The 22,963-nt window shown below is 42.8% G+C and overlaps 1 protein-coding gene across 2 annotated transcripts in view; it reads left to right on the forward strand.

Moving 5' to 3' along the window:
* The first annotated feature begins 3,015 nt into the window (after positions 1 to 3,015).
* The window catches only part of IQUB (IQ motif and ubiquitin domain containing), a 40,170-nt gene continuing 20,222 nt past the window's right edge, over positions 3,016 to 22,963 (forward strand). Inside the window, exons 1-7 of one of the 2 annotated variants that reach the window (XM_075208933.1) lie at positions 3,016 to 3,060; positions 7,767 to 8,429; positions 10,599 to 10,733; positions 16,452 to 16,619; positions 17,765 to 17,940; positions 18,723 to 18,878; positions 22,183 to 22,393. In XM_075208933.1, coding sequence (XP_075065034.1) covers positions 7,826 to 8,429; positions 10,599 to 10,733; positions 16,452 to 16,619; positions 17,765 to 17,940; positions 18,723 to 18,878; positions 22,183 to 22,393 — 1,450 coding nt within the window. In that variant the 5' untranslated portion in view covers positions 3,016 to 3,060; positions 7,767 to 7,825. The other variant, XM_075208934.1, reaches the window with a different exon arrangement.

Consider the following 22,963-nt stretch of genomic DNA (forward strand, 5'->3'; position numbering starts at 1 on the left):
AAGCAGCATGAAGGGCACAGTGTAAAATGGGACACAGATCAAGTGGAGCAAAAGCAGCATGGAGGGCGCAGTGTGAAAGAGGGGAGACAGGTGAAGGGGAGCAAAAGCAGCATGGAGGGCACAGTGTGAAAAAGGGGAGATAGGTGAAGGGGAGCAAAAGCAGCATGGAGGGTGCAGTGTGAAATGGGACACAGATCAAGCGGAGCAAAAGCAGCATGGAGGGCGCAGTGTAAAACGGGAGACAAATGAAGTGGAGCAAAAGCAGCATGTAGGGCACAATGTGAAACGGGAGACAGATCAATGGGAGCAAAAGCAGCATGGAGGGCACAGTGTGAAACAGGGGAGACAGATGAAGGGGAGCAAAAGCAGCATGGAGGGCACAGTGTGAAACAGAAGACAGATGAAGGGGAGCTAAAGCAGCATGGAGGACACAGTGTGAAACAGGGAAGACAGGTGAAGGGGAGCAAAAGCAGCATGGAGGGCACAGTCTGAAACAGAGGAGACAGGTGAAGGGGAGCAAAAGCAGCATGGAGGGTGCAGTGTGAAATGGGACACAGATCAAGCGGAGCAAAAGCAGCATGGAGGGCGCAGTGTAAAACGGGAGACAAATGAAGTGGAGCAAAAGCAGCATGTAGGGCACAATGTGAAACGGGAGACAGATCAATGGGAGCAAAAGCAGCATGGAGGGCACAGTGTGATATAAGGGAGACAGGTGAAGGGGAGCAAAAGCAGCATGAAGGGCACAGTTTGAAAGAGGGGAGACAGGTGAAGGGGAGCAAAAGCAGCATGGAGGGCACAGTGTGATACAAGGGAGACAGGTGAAGGGGAGCAAAAGCAGCATGAAGGGCACAGTGTAAAATGGGACACAGATCAAGTGGAGCAAAAGCAGCATGGAGGGCGCAGTGTGAAAGAGGGAAGACAGGTGAAGGGGAGCAAAAGCAGCATGGAGGGCACAGTGTGAAAAAGGGGAGATAGGTGAAGGGGAGCAAAAGCAGCATGGAGGGTGCAGTGTGAAATGGGACACAGATCAAGTGGAGCAAAAGCAGCATGTAGGGCACAATGTGAAACGGGAGACAGATCAATGGGAGCAAAAGCAGCATGGAGGGCACAGTGTGAAACGGGAGGCAGATCAATGGGAGCAAAAGCAGCATGGAGGGCACAGTGTGAAACAGCAGACAGATGAAGGGGAGCAAAAGCAGCATGAAGGGCACAGTGTAAAATGGGACACAGATCAAGCGGAGCAAAAGCAGCATGGAGGGCGCAGTGTGAAAGAGGGGAGACAGGTGAAGGGGAGGAAAAGCAGCATGGAGGGCGCAGTGTGAAAGAGGGGAGACAGGTGAAGGGGAGGAAAAGCAGCATGGAGGGCACAATGTGAAATGGGCCACAGATCAAGCGGAGCAAAAGCAGCATGTAGGGCACAGTGTGAAACGGGAGACAGATCAATGGGAGCAAAAGCAGCATGGAGGGCACAGTGTGAAACAGCAGACAGATGAAGGGGAGTGAAAGCAGCATGAAGGGCACAGTGTGAAATGGGACACAGATCAAGCGGAGCAAAAGCAGCATGGAGGGCACAGTGTGAAACGGGAGACAGATGAAGTGGAGCAAAAGCAGCATGGAGGACACAGTATGAAACGGGAGACAGATGAAGGGGAGCAAAAGCAGCATGGAGGGCACAGTGTGAAATGGGACACAGATCAAGCGGAGCAAAAGCAGCATGGAGGGCGCAGTGTGAAACGGGAGACAGATGAAGTGGAGCAAAAGCAGCATGGAGGGCACAGTGTGATACAGGGGAGACAGATGAAGTGGAGCAAAAGCAGCATGGAGAGCACAGTATGAAACGGGAGACAGATGAACTGGAGCAAATGCAGCATAGAGGGCGCAGTGTGAAAGAGAGGAGACAGTGAAGGGGATCAAACTTTATTTTTGTTTTTTCTAATAATAAACCTTACAAAATTCCATATGAGACTTTTTTTTTCTTGCGGCCCCCACAATTGGGGTTTTGTGTTTGACATGCCTGCTCTAGTGATTCACCCTCAATCTCATGAGGCCGAGCATCAGAAGTCAGAAGAGCCAATGCTGAGCCCTGATTGGAGGAGCTCAACACATGCTCATTTGATCACTGCTGCTGAGCCTTATGAGATTGACCCTGGGTTCCGAGAGGTCTTAATTGTATTATGTCTGCAAAGGTATGTGTGTACATAGTAGCCAACTCTGTGGGCTGAAACCTTCTATATGTGCTGCCGCAGCCACTAGCCATGTTTATGCATGCCAATTTCAGTCATGTGGGCAGGGCCATCTTTCCGGGGGCCCGAGGAGGACGCCAAAAAAACCCCCAAAACTTACCTTTTGCGGTCACCAGGTGGCGATCCGGCTCACTCCTGGTAACTTCTTCCGTGATGTGCTCGCAGTGAATGTCGGACGTGATTACGTCATCACGCCCTATATTCACTGCGAGCACGGAGGAGCGCAGAACAGCGACAAAGAACAGAAGAGTATTCGAATCAATATATAATATTACAATATATAATATTATAATATATCAATATATATATATATATATATATATATATATATATATATATATGACACAAAGGAGTCTGGCACCCAGACTATATAAATATATATATATAGGCCCCGATGCACTGCATAGTGTTAAGATGGCCCTGTATGTGGGGAGAGGGGTAACGCGAGCATTCCACAGCATTGTAAGATTTGTGCGAGTATCAATGTGGAGAAAGAAAAGATGCATTTGAAATGTACCTTTATTGATAGGAAAGTGTTCTACTAGGATTTCAAAGGAAGCTCGTTCAGCATACATTTGGTATAAAGCGTCAGTGCAGGGCTTGTAGTCGCTAATCATTACATGATGGACACTATAACTTGCTGGACTTTAGCTTTCTACCTAGAAGTGCACAGCTAGGCTCTGAGAACTGCAGGTAAGCCCCGCCCCCTATAGGTCGGGGGTTGATACCGCGTCCCAGTTGCCCTAGAAACGTCCGACCCGCCCCCTGTCTCCCTGGAGACGCCAGTGACAACAAATGACCTAGGACTCCGTGGTCGGTGAGCGGGACATGAGGGGTGGGAGATTGCGGGTCATCCAGCTGTTGTAGACAGTAATACACAGCAGCGGGTACATACATTATCACTTTACGAGCGCATATCCCAATACTGGTCAGTACTCATTCATATGGTATTACTGTGTCAGAGGAGAAACACAGAGCACCGTACTGATATTTTTCATACTTAAGATGGATTTCTTATTTTCACTTTGCAAAATGTGATTATTATTGATCATATCAGTATAATCAATAGCTGTCAAATTATATAAAGATTGTAATTTAAAAGATCATAATATTGAAACATAATTCTGTTGATCTGGAGTTCTTGCTGATGGGTGACCCCCTTACTACATTTAAAGTTAACCTCTTGTGGATTATTATTATTAATAATAATATGTGACTGATTTTTATTTTACCTTAACCAATGAATCAATATGGAAGCACACACTCATGTTAATAATTGTAGAATGCAGAGTAGTTATATTATCTCTGCTGAATAATGCATACCCATTCCTAATGATTGATACGAAAAATAGCGTGAAAACTACTTGTTTATGACGTGTATAATCTTTGCAGGAATTATGCGTATTATGGATTATTTTAAAGATGACTCTTTTGCTGGTCTAGCGCTATATATAGGAAACCATTTCATGTCCATGTAAATATTGTATGTAAATGAAGGTTCAAATACTTTTACAGTTATTGGGATTTGCACAACTGCTTAATTCTGCAATAAAGTTGCTCAGAGTCCTTATATGGTTACCCAGAGCTGCAGCATTGGGAATCCTGGGGGTAAATGTATCAAGCTGAGAGTTTTCTGGCTGGTTTGAAAAGTGGAGATGTTGCCTATAGCAACCAATCAGATTCTAGCTGTCATTTTGTAGAATGTACTAAGTAAGCGATAGCTAGAATCTGATTGTTTGTGGAGTGCTTGATATAGTTTTGGGAGATAGAGGTGTCATTTTTAAATGTTTTTTTGCTGAATTTATGCATGTTTTCTCAAATTATGGAAAATCGTATGTTTGTGTTTTATCAGCCTATTTCCCTGCCATGTAGTATCAGTGATGATTCAGGTGTTCTCACGGCTATGCATAACTATGTTTAAGGGAACATTTCAAGTGGGTCCCCAAATATTGTGTTTCGTTATTGCTGATGTTTGATTAATGGACATCTGTTCATTAAATTACTGAGAGCCTACTGACTTATTATTTTTTATGTAACCTTGGTGCATAGTAAACACTCAAAAATGTTATTAAAAAAATAGTGATGGTAGTATAATCAAATCGGGTAAAATGATCTTTATTGCCAAAAATACTATATTTCTCTTCAGTAATATTTGTGAAATGTTAATTAGAAGTTTTAACAGCGCTGACAACATGTGGCTTACCAGCTTTTTTTGTTCTTGTTTACCAACTTTTCTCAGTACTTGAAGGTGATTTTCATTTAAAATAATTTTCTTTTTGAAAACCTCACCCCTCCATGTAGTATAATTATGGGTTTCCCATGCCCTGGGTCCCATAATTTAGGAGATTCTCGCCCCTTCAACCCCACCTAGAGCCTGCACTCATTTTTTCCAGATCTAGCTGCCTAGTTGATGTTGAACCTAACAAGAACTAATCAAAGTTTGAAACTATTGAATGACTATTGCAGTTTATAGAACCAACTTCAATGAACATCCTGACTTTGCCAGGGCCTGATTTCTAAGGGTTCAGTATGCCCTAAGCTAATACACTCTTAATGGCCCCTCACCTTCCACCTCAGACTAAAGCTGGGTACACACTACAGAATTTTCCACCAACTTTTTATGCCGATCGATTTTACATGTGATCGATGGTCCGATTGCTCGGTCCATGAACTGCATACACACTAGCCTTGTTTAGGATGATAAAGGGAAGAGCGGACGTCCCTTTAGCGACTTTTTACAGCCATGTTGTTGTGTGCAATGATTGCAATTTCATACACACTGAAGCAACATTGGTCGGAAGTTTATACACACTACACAACAGAAACGAGATTGGAACGAAAAAATTTAACCAACCAAATGAGGCGACAATCATCCACTTGGGCAGACTTTCGACCATCGTGTCACAACACACACTGACTCGACTTTTGAACGACCGGTCATATGTCGGCTGATTGAGCCGATTATTGGATGAAAACCGTGTATTGTGTACCTAGCTTAATACACGGTGGGTGAAAACATACTTGTCATTATTTTAAAATCTGGTCTTCACCCTTCCGACCAATGTTTATGTTCCTGTGCTTTCAAGACTCCGTTCCACTTGGCTTTTGAAAAGGGACATGGCTATCTTTGTCACTCATTTTGTTTCATTAAAATCAGAACTGTATAGCAGAATGGAGGCATGAACTACTGAGGCTGAAAATGTGAGAAGTCTATCACGTCGCCACCCGTCTCTCTTCTTATCCTCAAGCGCCCGCTCAAGGATGACTCATCGTCTTCAGCTTTTACCATGGGACTATGTCAAGCGTAAAATCTTACTACATTTTTCTTTCATGTTTTCTTATTACTATGGAGAACAACTATTCTCTTATATTTTAAAATGAATATCAATTTATATCTCTCACTGTCACAATTTTGTACCCCCACAAATGTTGCACTCCCCCCACAAAAAAAACAAAATCCTTTGCGCCCTAAGCTGTAGCTAGTCAGCCTATTGGATAAGGAGGCCCTAGCCGTTACATCAGGAGAATACATGGAGTACAGATAACATGGTGTGGTGGAGGGTACTGCAGTGGTGGATCCAGGGATGGGGGGGGGGGGGGGGGTGATCGGGGCTTGCTGCCAGCAGCTGCACACTATGTGCAGGTCCGTTCGGCAGAGACAGGCAGCGAGAGTGTGTTGCCCGGCTGCTCTGTTTGTGTTTTAAACACAATCAGAGCAGCCGGGCAGCACACTCTCCCCGCCTGTCTGCCGAACGGACCTGCACATAGTGTGCAGCCGCTGGCAGCCTTAACAATCAAAAAGGGGGCGGGAACTAAATCACCCCCCCCCCCCCCCCCCGTACAATACAATTCTTGATCCGCCCCTGGGGCACTGCGAGTTGTCTACAGCCATAGTCACTGCTTTATAGGATGCTGTTTTAAAGTAGACCCATCACCATAAATTAACAATCTTTAATTCTGTAGTACTTCATCTATTATGTAGAATTAGAGCAATTTGTTCCATAAATAGTTACTTTTTTAATTATTTACATTTTTATATGTCCACTTACCTTATTTGCTAATTCCATTATATATAAAGGAAAAAACCAGAAACTATCAGTAGGGATTACCCTATTTGTGAAGAGATCTTGTGGGCTCCTGGGGAGACTTGGACTTCATAGTTATTCCAGTTTGACCATCTCAGAGTAAATTGTTAAAATGTGTTCTGGTCACAAAGGTATAAACAAAAAATCCCAATCCACATTTCTTTTAAGGTGCATAGCTGTACATCTCTTTTTGGGTCCCTGTGCCCAGATCCGAATGATCTGTGAACTAGCTGCTATCTGGTGACAAAAGAGGTGATGAGTACACTTGTCATCACCTCTGCTGTAACTGCAACATGGATATCCAGATCTCTGGGCATTAAGTGCTCTTGGGCCTGATTGACGCTATTCCTAGCCAGGATATATATATGATCATCCTGTACTGTATGCAGAGAGCAAGACTTTTTGGGTATGGCGATGGTGTCTGTTTGCTATATATGATGATATGCTAAGCATAATGATTATAGTATTTCCCTGGCTAACAGGATGGCAGTCATTGGCCAGGAGAAGAATGGTAATCATTCGCTGTGTAGAAAAATTTTGGCCTTTTGGTGTGCTGGTCCTTTTGTGGGTAGGAGAATGATGTGTATTTGTTGTGTAGGAGGTTTGATATTTGCTGTGTTTAAGAATGGCTGCCATTTCCTGTGGTAGGATGTCCCATACATGTATAAACCCTTTAGAATGAGATTATATATATATATATATATTTTTTTTAAAAAAACATCATTAAGCCACAAATAAGAACACAATCAATATTTTGTACAGCCACACCTACTTAAAATGGGGTTGAAAGAAATATGGAACCTGCAAGTGTAGTTTTGCGGAAAGGAAAGAAAAGTTTTAGTAAAAAGTCAACTAGACACAACTAGACAGATACTCTCCTGGAATGTCTGGGAGACTCACGAATTTCAGGGAATCCCTCCTAGAGAGTAGGTCACCCTCACCAATCGCACTTTGTTTTGTGAAGTAGGCGGTGTGGTGTCATTGATGACGCAATTCACGTCATCAGGCCCCATCTTCGCTGTTTGAGGATGCAATTTGCGTCATCATGCAGTGGTGGATGGATATAATGATGCAAATGCTGTCATCATGTCCCTGTCCCCCGCAATGACGCAAAATGTGTCCTCGCACAGTGGAGGTGTTCCAAAAAGTAGGCCAGTATGACTAGATATGTTCTTGTTTTATATTTTAAGTATTCCATATATTTTGTTTCTCATTTTAATGTGTTACAAGGAAGTAGTTTGATTATAGGATAGATTTCAAATAATATTTCTATGTGTACTACATATTTCATTTACTCACCATTATCATGCTTGCTGGTTATGTATATTATGCATACCATTTACACAGCTGGCTATACTTCATGGTGTTGTGTAGAATTCTTCAGTAGTACCAAATGCAATGTTTCATACACAGTTTTCTATTCTATATCACATTTTAGTTTGCTGAATAACTCTTAGCTGGCTGAACAAGTGGGTGAAGGAACCCGGACAGCTTAAGATGGAACATACAACTGAATCTGGAAGTGCAGATGTAGGCCAGCAAACAGATGAAGAGAGTCATGAAATGGTTAACGCTGTAGAACATGTAGGGCATGAGCCAATATTTCATGATCAAGAGCAGCACCCTATTGTTGAGAGTAAGGAGGTGCAAAATTTGGACCAGAAAGAGCACATTGAAAATGATGATCCATCAGTTATGTTGGAGGATCAACAAACTGATCAAAAACTGGTTGAAATAGGAGATGAACCAGCACATTCAACAAAGCCATTGGCACAAAAACAACATAGTGCAATATCTGCACCAGCGCAACCTGAATTTGCTTTAAGCCAAGAATCAGTAACAGAGCAGCTGAGTGTAGGGGATAGTTCCTGTCATCAAGCAGGAGTTCATACAGCTACAGAGGACAGCAATGAGCTACAAGAAAGAACAAATCAAGCCCCAATGGTTGCACAGGAAGACATCATGCAAGCATTCCCTAATTTCAAGGAGGATGACAATTTGTTTCCAGGGAAGCAAGAGCCTAATCCGCAGCAAAGTTTTCCTGAAAACCATGAATTTGAAAATAAAATGTCTTCAGATGTGTCCAGTGCTACTGCTACAGGTATTTCAATATTAGCGATACAATGCATTCCATTTGATTTACTTTAATGCTGCTTATGACATATGACTCCCTTCTGCATCTCTTACCTTGACCGCGCTGTCCTTGTTACACAAGCACAGTTCAGGTAAGCAGTTAGCCAGGAACTCTGGAAAGCAGCTGGGAAAGGTAACAAAAGTTCAGGGAAACACAATTGATCATGGAAGCAGAAGTGAGAAGCAAATTAATATTTAAGGCCATTTTTACAAAGTTGAACCGTAATTAAAATATAACTCCATAACATAAACCATTTTGGAGCCATACTGCTGTTGGGTCAACACCATGCTGTAAGCTGGTTAAGTTGTGATGAATTGTTTTGAGTTATTATTGTGTGAGTGGGTGCTAGGGGTATACATCTATTTTGATTTCATAGAACTACAAATTATGCAGCACCTATTTGAAATAATAGTAAATGAGTCCTGGGGGTAAATGTATGAATCTCCGGATTCTTCAGCTCCGGCGTGTTCAGCCTCTTCAGCGCTTAAATTTAAAGCGGCGCTGCATTGTAAAGGGAAACTTCCCTTTACAATGCAGCGCCGCTTTAAATTTAAGCACTGAAGAGGCTGAACACGCCGGAGATGAAGAATCCGGAGATTCATACATTTACCCCCTGGTGTATCCCCAATTTTGAACCTGTGTTGTTCATACATTGAGCAGGACTGTATTAAATTTAATGTGCACTAAATGTGTATTCAGCAGGTCATTATTGAACTGAATTGAATGGAATTCTGCAAGTGTCTGCCATCACCTTTTATCATTCAGTGTAACGTTGTTGCTTATATAAGCACAAATATAGGGGGCAGTTCAGTTTAATAGCCAGGTACCTCAGAGCCTTGAGCGATGAGGCTCCGCAGCAATGTCAGCCTGAAATCTTTGCTTAAAATGAGCAATGATTCCTGTACCATAATAACTAGAAGTGCACGCAGGAGCAAATCGCGCAAGGCTTCTATGGCACTTTGCGGTTAGTTGAATTCCCCCCCTCTCATTTTTATAAAACTGAAGACTTCATGTGTTAACATTAAACATGTGCAGTATATATACATTTCTGGACATTATAGGGTCTTGTCATCAGGGGTATGTTGTAAAATCATGGTTTCAAAATCTGTGTTATTAAAAACTACATTACTTTCACACACAAAACCCTAGATAACTATATACATGACTACAATAGGGAAATAATCTCCAGGGAGCTGTAGAGGACATGTGACACTCTTTATTGGAGTGATAATACAATTGTTTATATGTACAACAGTGGGGTTAGGTGTTGAGCAGACCTTGCTTTGTTTTGCTGTTTTTATATAAACAATGTGGAAAGCTATGAAATAAATCATTTGGCAGCTCTTTTAATGCCAAGTTCCTATACCTATATTTCCCTTATTTATTTTCATATTTAAAAAAAATCTATAAATATTTTCCTTTATTTATTTCAAATAAGTTTACATTGAAAATACATTTATAGTACAATCTCCATTAGTCTGCTTAAAATAATGCTACAAAACTGGAAAGTTCAACCAAACATAAAAATCTCAGAAGAGTCGAAAGTTATTCCCTAATTCTCCACATTACAGTGCAATATGATAAATTCACAATTTATGTTAAATATAAAGATTTTTTTTCACATTTGCACTTAACAGAACCAGAGCCGGATTAACAATAGGGCTAAAGGGGCTACAGCCCAGGGGCCTCGGGCAGCTGGGGGGCCAACCGGCATTTACCAGGTCGGGGATGTCCCTGCCCCCGGCTCCGGCTGTCACTGTTCAAGGAGAATGGCAGGCCGCTAGCAGCAAATGTTATGCTGTTAGCTGCCTGATGTCACTGTAGGACTTACGCGGCGCACAGTGATCTCCTAACCGAGGAGATCTAGTGACAGTGAGACTATGAGTTATAGTCTCACTCTCACGAGATCTCCACAGTAAGGAGATTACTGCGCACCATGTAATTGCTACAGGGAGTGGAACAACAGAAGGAGGTAAACTCACGGGGGTTCCTCATGTGGGGGGGGGGGGGGGGCTCACAGTACTCTTAGCCCAGGGGCCTCCCTTCCCTTGATCCGGCCCTGAACAGAACGCTATGCTACTTATTCGGGAAGATGGGACTCGTGATTTGTGATTAAAAACCTTATCTTATTTTTAGTTAAGGTGATGTTCGCTCCCAATGGTCAAGTGGTCACAGTTGCCTTTTCTATTGGAAATTCTGTAGGAAACCTTAAGAAATACTTTGCATCACAAATGAAAATACCAGAAATGGTCATACAAATAATGTTTGAAGGTAAGTAAAATTATATGGAAATTTGAAATATATATTGGCAAATGTTTTGGATCACTGTCATATTGTATATTACCACATCTGAATTCCTGTACCCTATCCACGAAACATGATGGACACATTTTCTCATAAAATTCTCTGTAAGTACAACCCAGTGCCTTTAATATCCAACTGTGTCTCAAACACCAAGGGTTCTAACATACTTATACACAGATACACTAAATCCCAACTACAGCACATATTTACAGACACTGATGGCTGTTACGTGATATAGTAATAGGCACATTCAGGGCTGCCAAGAGGAATTCAGGGCCCCGGTACAACAAATTCATGGGGCCCCCCTTATAGTTGAGTATGCTAAAAAAAAATCAAAAAAAAAAATCGGGGTTGTGGTCATGCATTTGGGGGCGTGGCAAATGCGCCATTGGGGCGTAGCGAACACATCAAAATCACTAGGCTCTCAATTCGCCCGAGCGTCACATATGTCCAAGCACTCCTGACTTTCAGGACATCTAGCACCACAGTGTAGTATAGATAAAATGCAGTGTGTACACAAAGAGTTCGGTCTTGGCCTGCACCTTACATTAGGCACAACACTCACCAAAAATTGACATTGTACCTACTAGAATCACAACATTTCACATACTGTCTTTGCTCTCTCCTACCTGTTCTTCTCACTTTCACCACCTGTGGCTGCAGGTTTCTTTAGTTGCGGTTTGTCTGGATCCTGGAATGCTGGGGGCCCTATTTGGAAAAAAAATAGCTACATTTAGATAATTCCAAACAATCCTGGCGTTAAATCAATACCATCCAAGATTAATAATTAGGCTTTCCTCCAGCTCCAATATTACAATAATGTGCCCCTTCATCATCGCCATGGCTTATGATCACACTGCGCCCACCATGCTGCTTTTGCCCCCTTCACCTGGCTCCCCTTCATCACACTATACTATGCTGCTCCACCCCACTGTGCCATGCCTCCCCCCTTTTTAACCCCACTGTGCCATGATGCCCCATTTTTTAACCCCACTGTGCCATGTCTCCCCCTCTTATTAACCCCACTGTGCCATGCTGCCCACCATTTTTTAACCCCACTCTGCCATGCTGACCCCTGTTTTTTAACCCCTCTGTCATGCTGCACCCCGTTTTTAACCCCTCTGTGCCCCCTAGTTTTTTAACCCCTCTGTCATGCTGCCCCCCCATTTTTTTAACCCCTCTGTGCCCCCCCCCTCATTTTTTAAACCCTCTGTCATGCTGCCCCCTCGTTTTTAACCCCTCTGTGCCCCCCCTCATTTTTTAACCCCTTTGCCCCCCCTCGTTTTCCTCCCTTCACTTACCTTTTCTTCTCTCTTGTCTTCTCTGCTGCTCTGTGCTCCATACTTACTGAATGCTGGGCGTGACATGATGACATCACACCCGGCATTCAGACAGTCTGAATGGAGCACAGAGCAGCAGAGAGGAGGGACGCCGGCGCCGCAATCACGCGAGTATGTTTTGTTTTGTTTTTTATAAATACCCTGCTCCCCCCACCAACGACCGAGCCCCCCCCCCCCCCTCCCCCCTCACCGCAAAAAAAAAAGAAAAAAATTTGTTTTGAAAATAATAATAAAAAAAAATCGAGTTGGTCACAAGGGCCCGGGCCGGGCCCCCTGACATGCCCGGGCCCGTGTAATTAGTACCCGCCCGCCCCCCCTCTCGGCGGCCATGGGCACATTACAGAACCCTCATGTGACAGTTGCATTGGTGTATACTTCCACACTGCCAAACAGCCCTTCTACATGTATAATTCTCCAAATTGGAAGAGGTAAAACAGAGCAGATTATTGGTGGGGAGTAATCTGAATACTATGTTTACAAAATAACTAGGCAGATGTCGGGGTGTTGTCTCACTACAATGCCTCGTTGCTGTCTCAAATAAAAAAAGAAGATACAGGATCATATATCTGGCACTGGCAGGGGGGGGGGACGCCCCCCTCCCAGGGGGGGGGGGGGGACGCCCCCCTCCCAGCAGGGATATTCAAGCCAGTAAGGTATGCTGCGTACCTTGCCTTCTTGTCTCTGCAGACACGGACCGCACATAGTGTGCGGAGTAGACAGAATATCTCTGCTAGGAGAGGGGGAGGATTGCCCCGGCACCTGGTAGCCCATACTGTTAAACGCTAAAAATGGGGGACTAAATCACCCCCCCACCCAAAAAATTCTAGATCCGCCACTGAGCTCCAGGGGATGCTTGGTGGGAGAAGCACATATAAAAGAGTTACTTTACTTTTTATTGCACATCACATCAATCATATTTGATTTCTGGTTTACAAAGGCTACCATAGTCTACATGGTCCTTTCATCTGTTATTCATGATGTCACGTGGCTGGACTATGTCGTGGGGGAGAGAGGAGATTCCATCTGGGGCAGAAGTCCGTGTAAGTTCAGTGACTCAATTCTAAGGGGTAAATGTATCAAGCTGTGAGCTTCCAGCGGGTTTGAAAAGTGGATTCTAGTTATGTCAGGTTAGCTCACGAATATATGAGTGAGATACTGCTGTCTCGACTGGTACTGGCTAGACTTCCCTAGAGGCACGGAGTCTAACAAGGTGGAAGGTATTCACCAGAGACTTCCACAAGGGAATTTGGGCTTCAGCGGCTTCCACCCTGCAGGTCGCGACCCTCCAGGGAAGTTCCCAGTAGGACAGATGGAGAACTGAATGAATAGCAGAAGAAATCCAATTCGGACATCAAATGGTGATAATAAGGATAACCACTTTATTATAAAATATAATACAAAGTTCACTGAAGTTTGAATAAAATGTAGATGATGATTACGATAATATACAGAGAGTAGGAACCATCAGTAAAGTTCAATAATGCAGACTGAATGCCTAATAAGCAAAGTCACCACTTATACCACTAGGGAGTGGAACAAAATACAAAGTTCAATGAAGTTACTGGAGATGAACAGATCAATGAAATCCAGATATGCAGCAGCGATGAATCACTGCTCACTATGGAGATGTAAAACGATCCAGCACTACACAACGATGTTGATAGGGTAGATAGCAAGCGTTGTTCCCACGGCAGGTACACTGAGGTCAGCAGAGTCAGATATATACAACAACGATGAGCCATAGCTTACCACAAGGATGTGGAACGAAACAGCAACAGTCAGCGGTGTAGCCAGGATAGATGACAGGCGTTGATCTTAGCAAATGCCATGATAATGGAACTGGTGCACAAGGATCAGCATAGTCCAAATATATACAGCAACGATGGGCCACAGCTTACCACAGGGATATGGAACAATGCAACAATAGTTAATAGTGCAGACCGAGTAGGTAGCGGGTGTTAATCACAGCGATTACCTCAAGTAGTGGGAACTGGTGCACAGAGATCAGCAGAGTCCAGGTGTATACAGCAACGATCAGCCACAGCGTACCACAGGGATGTGGAACAAAACAGCAGTAGTCAGCGGCGCAGACAGGATGAATAGCGGGTGTTGATCATAACGATTACCACGGTAGTGGAACTGGTGCACAGAGATTAGCAGAGTCCAGATATATACAGCAACGATGAACCACAGCTTACCACAGGGATGTGGAATGAAACAACACTAGTCAGTGGTGTAGACAGGATGAATAGCGGGCGTTGATCATAACGATTACCATGGTAGTGGAACAGGTGCACAAAGATCAGCAGAGTCCAGACACACAGCAGCGATGAAGCACAGCTTACCACAGAGATGTGGAACACAGCAGCAGTAGTCAGTGGTGCAGGCCGAGTAGGCAGTGGATGTTAATCACAGTGATTACCACAGGTAAGCGGAACAGGTGTACAGAGGTCAGCGGAGTCCAGACACACAGCAGTGATGAAGCACAGCTTACCATAGAGATGTGGAACACAGGGGGGGCATCAGAATCAGGTCAGGTATACCTTGAATAAGCAGCAATGAAAAAATGAAAGGAAAGGCCTTATAAAGGGAGGCTGACCAATAGCAGAACTAACTAACACGCAGGTGAGGTAATCACAGGAACAAGGTATAGCTGACAGCCTGTACTAAGAAGAGAGATTTAAAGTGAAAGTCAGTGTTTAGAGGCTTGGGTGGAGATACCCGGGGAACGGAGTGTGACAGGTTATCATTTGTTAAGTACATTCTACAAAATGACAGCTAGAATCTGATTGGTTGCTATAGGCAACATCTCCACTTTTAAAATCCGCTGCAAACTTGCAGCTTGATACATTTACCCCTAATACTCTGTGGTAAGGACTGAACATGATAAAGTAATCGAGCTGGATCTTGCTACCAATGAATCCTCCGAGAAGTCTCATGCTATTTGATGTGCAGAAATCTGTGATTTGTTGAATTCTTTTACTAACAGCTGAGACTAAATAAGATTACAGCTGGTAGTATCAAGATGTGATCAGAAAAGCTAAGAGATTTTACTAAGCAGACCAGAGTCCCCGAGCTTACTGAATGAAATAAAAGAGCATAGTACTGAATTTATACAAGCCCTTTCCCACCAGACAGCCTTTGCACTGGGTAGAACATTCATTCACAGAGTTAACCGCATTCAGATACAAAAAGGAAAATAAGAAATACTATTTATGAGTGGCACACTCACCACGCAATATACAGATCTATAGACAAATATACATCTATAGATATATCTATAAATGATTCCCCCACTTTGAGACAGGTGCAAAGTTATGTATGTTGCCGCCAAGGACAAAAAGATACATAAAATACTAAACATATATAAAATCCAACTTATTTTGTACCCGTAAAAATGTTATACTGTTTAAAAAGCGAAATATTCTAGTATTAAAATAAGTGAGTGAACAGAATATTGTGGCCTCACATTCAATATCAGTTGATCATGGCTAATCACATACACTTGATACAACCGTCAAACATCTCTTGATGTATCAGTGCATCAATGGGTATGTCAATTACTATTGTAGTGGTATATATTTATATATTCAGAGCAGACTATGGTACAATGATTGTTATGTTGGGAATCATATGTTCTATATCTCCTATTTAAATTTCACTCTACTCTTCATGCATGAATCTGTATACTATCATCCAGGCATTTCACATCAACAGTGTAGTTAGAGTGGTTTCACAAATGGACCTACAACTTGGATTGAATTTGCTGGTTTATAATTCATCCCTCAAGCCTTGTAATTATGTACCTGCCCTGTTGGTCCAGTTTCTTTACAGCATACTTATTGCACTATTTTTGTGAGCAGCCTGAACTGTTCATACAGCACTCAACTGACTGATGGCATTTAACTTGGCTATGTTTTGCGGTGGTCAGTCTTGTGAGACTAGATTTATGCAGAAGTTTTATTTTCATGCACCTAGATTCGGAAATAAATTCTGCACTAGGGCATTAATGTGAAATTGTGCCAGTATTTTGCCGAAGGTCCTACTCGTTTGTTTCCCATGGTTCACCCTAAAAAGACGTCACAATGATGTTCTCTATTGTTTCAGGGTCTTTTTTGTTATGTGAAATTTATAAAATTTCACTTAATATAAAAATAAATACATCTTCATACAGTGTTATAGACACCTGAATGCTGGGTGGGCCAGTGGTTCAGAGTAGTATGTTTGTCATTTGACTACTGTATTTCATTCTCATAGAGCTGTAAACATATTTTGTTCTATTTACAGAATATTTTTGTACATGATACATCCAGCATATAGTCCAATACATTTCTTGTTACTTTAGGCCGAATAGTAGAAGACCATGAGACGCTCGTGGATCTTGGCATCACACCGCATGGAACAATCCAGCTGGACATGCAGTCGCTGGATCATGAAAACTATCCAATCAAAGCTATGAAATTTCAGCATGACTACAATATGCCAGATGTCATAACTGTTAGGGTGCAAACAGGTTTGACAATATTGCAATAGTTTTAAACAAGTGTTTTTTAATTTGCCATCAAATAATTTACTTCACTCTGACTATTCTACATTGCTAGGCTTTTCTTCAAAATTTACATAATTGGCTCTGAATTGCATTTCTTTATATCATATGTGTGTGTGTGTCTTTATATTATACGTGTGTGTCTTTATGTCATGTGTGTGTGCGTGTATGTGTCTTAATATCATGTGTCTTTAGTGTATGTGCCTTTATATCATGTGTGTGTGTGAGTGTATGTGTGTTTATATCATTCAATTTCCCCCGAATATGCGTGGCGTTAAAACTACTACCATTATTACGGTAGTTTTAACCCGGCTCTCTGCTCGCAGCTCAGGCATTGAAACTACCGTAATGCCAGTAATTAAGCGCATTATTACCGTAACAACTTTTACCCGTAACGCGGCCAATTGAATTCTCCCCTATGTGTTTGTGTGTGAGTCTTTATATACTTTTCTAGAGTTGTGGTGCACAAACAGGGCCTGCTTAAAGGTTCAGGTCACCCTAGGCTTATACGCTTGTATCGACCCCTCTCCTTCCATGCCAAGCCAGCACGGAGTAGGTAAAAATTAACCTTAATTTAAAATTTTCCTCCAGTCCCCACCCCCTATCGATGTTTATGTTCCCTTGTTTTTTTGAAAGCCAGCTCCACTTGGCTTTTTAAACGGGTCATTGCAATCTTTATCACTCATTTTGTTCTCATTAAAATGAGAATTTATAGAGGAATGGAGGCGTTACTGACGGTGAAGATATGAAGGCGGGGGGAAGGGGGGGCTGTCGGACCTGCAGCTTTTGCCATCCTTATCTCTACTACTTGATCATGCACAAGTACCCGCCTAAGGATGACTCATTGTCTTCAGTCCGTACCTTTATCATACCTTTCCCCTTCCCAATTTTGCAATCCCAAACATTTTGCTCCCCTTCCAAAAGCCTCACACCCTATTCCTAGACTGCTTTTTGAATAAACAGGCCCTGTGCACAAACCTGGAGAGAACATTGTTTGATATTTACTAATGGAGAGGTAATGGCAGCATGCCTTTCAATGTTATATCCTGAGCAAAACTTTATAATCTGACCATTGTTCCATATTTTAATGTAACTGCTATGTGTTTGTTTAGGAGAAGAAACCTATGAGGATATAGCAGTGGAAATTGAAAGACTGAACTATCGTAAACCATATCTGGGTGGATATAGACATAAAGCTACCGGTGTGGTATTCCATCATGCTGGAACCCAAACTGTACCCAAAAAGCGACCAGATCGAGAAGTTGTAGTGTTCTGTAGAGATACTCAGGTATGTTGTCATTTTTTCATTTGTAGTAAAAATAATAGCTTAGAAAATGTGTTATGCAGGAATATATAAAACTAAATACATCTTCATACAGTGTTATAGATACCTAAATTACTATTATTTTAGGGCAATTCTATAAAAAAATTCAAGTCTGTATATAAAAAAGCACTTTTTAGCATTCAGAAAAAAATGCATTCACAAGTTAATCTACATATATTATCTCCCAGACACGAATAAGGCCATCATTTGTATTATTATTTTCTGAAAAAACTCTCCCCCCCATTATAACCACAGTGATACAACGCATGGGACCTATGCACTTCAGGAGCTCACAGTCCACCCCAACCACTAGCAGTCCTTTGAGGCTTCAGGACTCACTGCTTTGAGTTTAATAGTAAACTCAATCAATTCTGTGTGCTGTCTACATCTACAAACCCCAGGCAGCAAACCCTGGAGCATTATGGGACTGTAGATGGGAGTGAGTTTCTCCTGAACTGGTGGCATTGTGAACGTGGGATCCGGGGAGTTCTACCGGTATGTTTGGAGCGATTTTATTTCCCAAATAACATTTTCATGGACTTCTTTCCAGCTGGAACCCTCAGCGGGATCCACTAGTGTGCTGGATATGCACGTCTTTATGTTGTGTGTTATTGAGACTCCTATAACAAGATTTCCATTGTATGCCCTTCACAAACAAGTCAAACGTGTCCACTCAGTCCTACTTTAGTACTTTTAGTACTTTAGTCTCTTTCAGTTTCTATAATAATGTGTTCCTTTTCCTTTAGACTGTATTTGAGAAGAACAAGATCCAACAGTCAAGCAATACAATGTCTACACAAATGACAAAAATTGGTTGCTATGTAGCAAATATAACAGATAAATTATTACAGCCCAAGAAGTATTTGACAGCTGATGAATTTCATGCAAAACGATTGAAAGCCGTAAGTAATTAAATGTTTGCATTGAGTAGCATGGACAGTACATTGTGGCTTTAGTGTAGACTGAGCATTGTTCCATAGGGATCAGCATTATGTGCTTAGTCTTTTGTGCACTAAATAGAATTGCTTGTATATATGTACTTATGCAGAATAAATTACTGCTGCCTATATTAGGATGTGGGGAAAGAAAGGAAGAAGTGAGACAGATATACATAACAATCTATTCTTAGAATACAGTAGATAGAGCTTTACTTTACCAAAAAGTAAATACATTTTTCCCAAACAGTTTCCCTGCCCATAGCAATTTGAATGCTCTAGAAATCTGCAGTAATCACAGGATTGCTTTGCGGGTGTTATATGACTAGACTACACATTTTGTATGTGTTTACGTCAGGTGACTTCATTTTCAGAAAACCCAGCCTGTGATTGGCATATAGAGCACCTGAGGAGAGTAAGAAGTTTTGTAAAATATATTTAAGAGTATATTAACAAATATTTATAAGCCCCTGTAGGTTTAAAGTATACACATTTTATGTGACCCTCTAACCCTTTTATGCTGTCATAAAATAGGAAAGGTCATACATGCCAACTTTTAAGATTTCTCCCTCAGGACATGGGGTAGGAGGAGGGCGTCACCATAGCCCCGCCCCCACTATAAAAAGCCGAATTCACAGCATTGAATGGAGGGGGTGGAGCTTAATGACGAGATTAAGCTTTGCCTACTTTTCCGGGATTCCGTGAGGACTCCCTGAAATTCGGGAGCCTTCCGGGAATTCTGGGAGAGTAGGCAAGTATGGGATAGGTCACGCTATGCAACATTATATAGCCGTCATATAGCCATCATTTTGTGAGCAGAACGATGTGCGCTCCTCTGTGCCTATTTCCCCGCCTCTTAGAATCCCCTGTTGCAGTGCATTGACTAGGAACTAATTCCAGCTACACTTCAGTTTTAAGTAAACCAGGGTCTTTCTCCTGAATGGAGAGACTCTGGATATTTTAAGAACCAGTATGGTTCTACTAAGGTGATATAGTGTTACAACATTATTTTATAACCAGGGCCTGATCAACCACTAGGCTGACCAGGCTGCAGCCTGGGGCGCTGGGTCCCGGGGGGCGCGGTACTGTGGGTATTTTTTTTTTAAAAAATTTTTTAAAATTTTTTTTTTTTCTTCATTCATTTTTTTTTTCGGGGTGGGGGAGGGTCGCCGCTGGGGGTCGCCGCGGGGAGGGGGTCACCGCGGGGGGGTGGAGGGCTCGACGATCAAAAGCATTGGTGGTCAGTGGTTAGCAACACACAGCCAATCGCCAGGCTGCCTGTTGCTGTGCAGCAGACAGGAAGCAGGACGTCTTCACTTCCTATCTGCTGATCTGAGGAGAGGAGCGACGCTGGCACAACTACAGGTAAGAGAAGGGGGGAACTGCCCTGCATATCTATAGGGAGGGGGGGGGGAACTGCCCTGCATATCTATAGGGAGGGGGGGGGGAACTGCCCTGCATATCTATAGGGAGGGGGGGGGAACTGCCTTGCATATCTATAGGGAGGGGGGGGGAACTGCCCTGCATATCTATAGGGAGGGGGGGAACTGCCCTTCATATCTATAGGGAGGGGGGGGAACTGCCCTTCATATCTATAGGGAGGGGGGGGGGAACTGCCCTGCATATCTATAGAGAGGGGGGGGGGAACTGCCCTGCATATCTATAGGGAGGGGTGGAACTGCCCTGCATATCTATAGGGAGGGGGGGGGGGGAACTGCCCTGCATATCTATAGGGAGAGGGGAAACTGCCCTGCATATCTATAGGGAGGGGGGGAACTGCCCTGCATATCTATAAGGAGGGGGGGAACTGCCCTGCATATCTATAGGGAGGGGGAGAACTGCCCTGCATATCTATAGGGAGGGGGAACTGCCCTGCATATCTATAGGAAGGGGGGGGGGGGGAAACTACCCTGCATATCTATAGGGAGGGGGGGAACTACCCTGCATATCTATAGGGAGGGGGGGGAACTACACTGCATATCTATAGAGAGGGGGGGTAACTACCCTGCATATCTATAGGGAGGGGGGGGGACTACCCTGCATATCTATAGGGAGGGAGAGGGGGGACTGTCATGCATATGTATAGGGAGGGAAAGGGGGACTATCATACAAATCTATAGGGTGGGAGGGGGGGCTGCCATGAAAATCTATAGGGAGGTAGAGAGGTTGATATGTATGAAGGAGGGCAGAGGAGGGGGGCTGATATATGTGACTGGGGGAGTTTTGATGTGACGGGGGGGGGGGGGGATAGCTAGCTAGCAGAGTGGAGGTAAGGAAAATAGCTGCAAGGGGGGTGGATGCAGGGTGGGAGGTAAAGAAAATGGCTGCAGCAGGGGTTAAGAAAAATGGCTGTGGGGGGGGGGGGGGGTTGTGGTTAAGGAAAATGGCTGCAGGGGGTATTTAAAAAATAGAGCAGCTTTGGGGGGCAGAATCTCATGATTGTGTGGTGGTCACATGGGTGGTCTCAGCAATCACTAGAATACTAAATATTAGTGAAATGGGGCTGGTAGAGGTTTGTATTTGATTGACAACAAATATTCAGATATTGCTTATATATGCCTGTCCAATGGGGTACTTTTAGCTGGCCATAATGGAGTGTTTTGTTTTAACTAAAGGGCCTAATCATTCAGGGTTTGCATTATAATACATTTTTGCATTTTCAAAAAAGGACGCCAACTTTCCAGAAGCCAGCGAGAGGATAACAAAGTTGCAAGAGAGAAGAGCAAGGACAGGTAAGAGACAATGGCACAATCTGTCTAAATTTGAATGCTGGAGAATACACCTGAACATTCATATTCAAGAGTGTTCCTATACACCTATATATTCGGAGGAGGGGGGGGGGGGGGGGGGGCGCTGCGGCCGTATTAGCCTAGGGCGGCCAGAACCCTTAATCAGGCCCTGTCTATAACATAGACTTAGATAGCCCGACATATACATTTCCATTAATACAGCGCACATATTTGTTCTCCCTATAAACACCAGAAGTTGCAGAGTACAGTATTGTGTGGTCATATGAATTGTGTGAAAATAAAAATATGTAACATCTATTTGCCAGATATATTAAGTGTATTTTTTTTATTTGAAAATGTTCTTCCTTCATGTGCTGTTTTTGCACTTGTTGTAATATCCAATTATTCTAATGATGTGATTTTGTTTACCATATTAAGTACCTACCTTTTGAGGCCATGAATAAATACATATATTATTTTACAGACTTGCTATATGAAAAAAGCATTCAAGTCTAATTTGTGGTCATTTGTCATTTCATTAGGTGGTAATAATACAGACTTACTTTCGCCGCTTCCATGCCAAAAGAGTGGTGGAGCAACTGAGAGAAGAGAAAAGACTGAGGGTGGAATGGGAGGAAAGAGAGGAATTTAGGAAGAAGAAGGAGAAAGAAGAAAGGCTGAGGAAAGAATACCTGCGTAGAATGAACCCCAAAACAAAGGAAGATTTTGATCTGCTCTATCATGCTCTTGAATGTAGGTGTACTGAACTGTATAATGTATCTCTATCTTTAACATAGACTTTTAGCATAACCTGTAAACAAATAATCATTGCAAACCATACAACCAGTGTGTAGTCAGAACTGCAGGAGTTGCATTTGTCATCCATTTGGTGCATACAGGAATAAAGAAATCCTAGCCCAGGACCATCTAGACATGGAGGACTAGGCAGAGACTGATGTGTATAATTATAACTCTGGTTTACCTAATATGATGGCACTATATAAATGAATAATAATAAGAGGAATCAAGGGGTGAAGATGATCACTCCATACCATTAGATTGTTAGACCCTGCCTGCTAAGGGAATGACTGCATTAAAACCATGTCAGAAAATGTGCTGTACAATATTAGGGTACCACCAGAGCCCATTACAAGCACCCAGGACTGTGGTGTTTTTAGTGTGGCCCCACATGTGCACTTGTCCATTTGGATTGTTATTCGCTTAATTAACGCATGAGCCACACCTGTATAGAAGCCCTTGCTTTCAATATGCTTGGTGTCCCTCATTTACCCAGGTGTTTACATTTTTTATTTGTAAAAGTTT

This window comes from Mixophyes fleayi, chromosome 4 (genome assembly GCF_038048845.1).
Source record: "Mixophyes fleayi isolate aMixFle1 chromosome 4, aMixFle1.hap1, whole genome shotgun sequence".
NCBI lineage: Eukaryota > Metazoa > Chordata > Amphibia > Anura > Limnodynastidae > Mixophyes > Mixophyes fleayi.